This window comes from Cyprinodon variegatus, unplaced genomic scaffold (genome assembly GCF_000732505.1).
Source record: "Cyprinodon variegatus isolate N-32 unplaced genomic scaffold, C_variegatus-1.0 Scaffold1393, whole genome shotgun sequence".
NCBI classification, from domain to species: domain Eukaryota; kingdom Metazoa; phylum Chordata; class Actinopteri; order Cyprinodontiformes; family Cyprinodontidae; genus Cyprinodon; species Cyprinodon variegatus.
Genome location: NW_015151846.1, coordinates 28,805 through 30,970, shown reverse-complemented (window position 1 = coordinate 30,970; position 2,166 = coordinate 28,805). Strand labels below are relative to the sequence as shown.

Sequence of the window (2,166 nt, the reverse complement as noted above, 5' to 3'; positions counted from 1 at the left end):
ATAACAATATTAAAGATGGCAAAATAAAAATTCTTGCGACTGTTGTCCACTTTTAAAGTGAGAGCAGTGGAGCTACGAATAATATCTAAAACTGAAGCCAACTGGACGCATAGATGCTAGAGTTGTGCAGACACAGCAAGAGGAAATGAGCTCATCATAATGATTGGCATGGGGAACAACCAATGGATGAGGTGATCCCACCTGGCGAATTACTAGTAAGTCCACCCCGTGAAGGTTATCAGCTTCCAAAGATATTTTAGCAGAATAAGATCTGATAATGAGTCGATACAGTGATTTATGCCTTTTCTGAACATGTCTGAAGTTTTAGTTCAATCTAAATAAAGTTAATCCTTTTGTTCTAACTGAATTACACAAAAATAAAAAGAAATGACTTCTTAAACCATGCTATTTTTACTTTGATGGAGAAAATACTGAATTGAACAGAACCAAACCCACTTGCACTGCCCAGCGCCCAGCCTCCTCCATGGAAATAGATCACGCCTCTTCTCAGCTTCTTTTCCCCTTTCGGCTGAAACACCCGGGTGGGGACGCCTCCCAGTGTGGAGTCAGTCACGTTCACAGCGGAGCAGGAGCGAGCCTCTATCACCTCCACCCAGGACACCACCCGGTTCAGCAGGTGAACACGGTGGCACACACCCAGGGTGTGGGCTGCATCACTCTGAAATGCACAAACAAGCCACGTTCATCCACTTTAAGCCCCAAAAGGGTTCTCCTGAAGTTTGTGCACAAAATAAGAACCAGAATAAAAGGTTTCCCTGCATCTTCAACCTATCTAAACAAGCTTGATATCAAAATAAAACAAACACTTAAGAGATGCTATCAGGGTTACAACAGAGTTGATGTTGGAACTGAGAAAAATAGGAGGATTTTTTTTCTCCTCGCATGAGATTTTATTTGCATTATTCAATAAATTAAAATGTAGACATATTATAATAATGGCTAAAAACTTCTGGAAACCTGAGATCCAGGAGTGACATCACCCATGCAAAGCTTCATGCAGCTGAGGGAAATTTAAGGAAAGTTACAGAGGTTTTAGTAACGACATATTGGAATGCTGGTGAATATTCTCAGTCATCCAGGTCATAGTCATTCCAGAAAAGTAAAAAAAAAAAAAAACACTGGAATTTGTTTCCAAGTTTAAAGACATTTTGCTTCCCATCCAGAAGGTTTTTTCAATTAAAAATGTCAGAATTAGTGTTAAGTTCAAGACCAAAAACAAAGCCTTGTTTTGGCTTAGAAAACATGCAAATTGAACCGAATGAACGGGTCCTCCCCTTAGGAATGGGGGTCTTTGGGTTCTTTGTTAGCCTGCAATACCAAATGGAGTGGTTTTTTCTGAGGAGGCCGCTCTTCTGTGTTGGGCGATGAAGAGTGACCTCCTCGGGACAAGACTCTGTGGTGCATCTACACCTTATGGACAACGAACATTCTTTTGAGGACCAGAATGTTCACATTTTGGACAAAGAGGATAGGAGGTTTGAGAGGGGCGTGAAGGAAGCCATCGATGTAAGAAAGAAAAACCAACCTTGAACAGAGGGGGTGACCCAGATTTAGGCTTTCAAAAACCTACAATGTAGCAATTGAGTTGATTCCTTTTTACTATCATCGCACCCCATCCTCCCCTTACAAGGGAAATGAACAGCTCGCCTGTTCAGCGAGGCCAAAAATTCCCGCTAACGACCCCCATTTCAGAAACATAAACAGGTATTGGGTATTGCAGGCTAACAAAGAACCCAAACGACCCCCATTCCTAAGGGGCGGACCCGTTCGTCCGGTTCAATTTGCATGTTTTCTAAGCCAAAACAAGGCTTTGCTTTTGTTCTATTCTATAAAGCAGAGGTCATGGATTAGCAGACCGTGGTCCGGATCCGGACCCAACCTGATTTAAAACATTAATTACTGCATGTCTAATTTCACTTGCGCCACTTCTCCTGTTAATACGGTAAAGCCTCCAGAGCGTCCAGCACCAGGCTGCAGGTGATCCAAATGATCCAATGAGCTGCTGTCAGTCTGGGTTGCTGCTGCTGCTACTTTTAGACACAGCAGGCAAACCTGTGGCAAGCCGGGCGATGGGAAAGAAGGAGAAGATGATGAGTGAAATGGATAAGAAGAAAGACTTGGAGGAACAACAGAGATGTAAGAGAG

At 42.8% G+C, this 2,166-nt stretch overlaps 1 protein-coding gene across 1 annotated transcript in view; it reads right to left on the bottom strand.

The window, feature by feature from the left end:
- The window catches only part of LOC107103201 (neutral cholesterol ester hydrolase 1-like), a 14,347-nt gene that overhangs the window by 7,123 nt on the left and 5,058 nt on the right, over window positions 1–2,166 (bottom strand). The window contains exon 2 of the mRNA XM_015402766.1: window positions 457–679. Within this exon, the coding sequence (XP_015258252.1) occupies window positions 457–679 (223 nt within the window). The remainder of the gene's footprint in view (window positions 1–456; window positions 680–2,166) is intronic.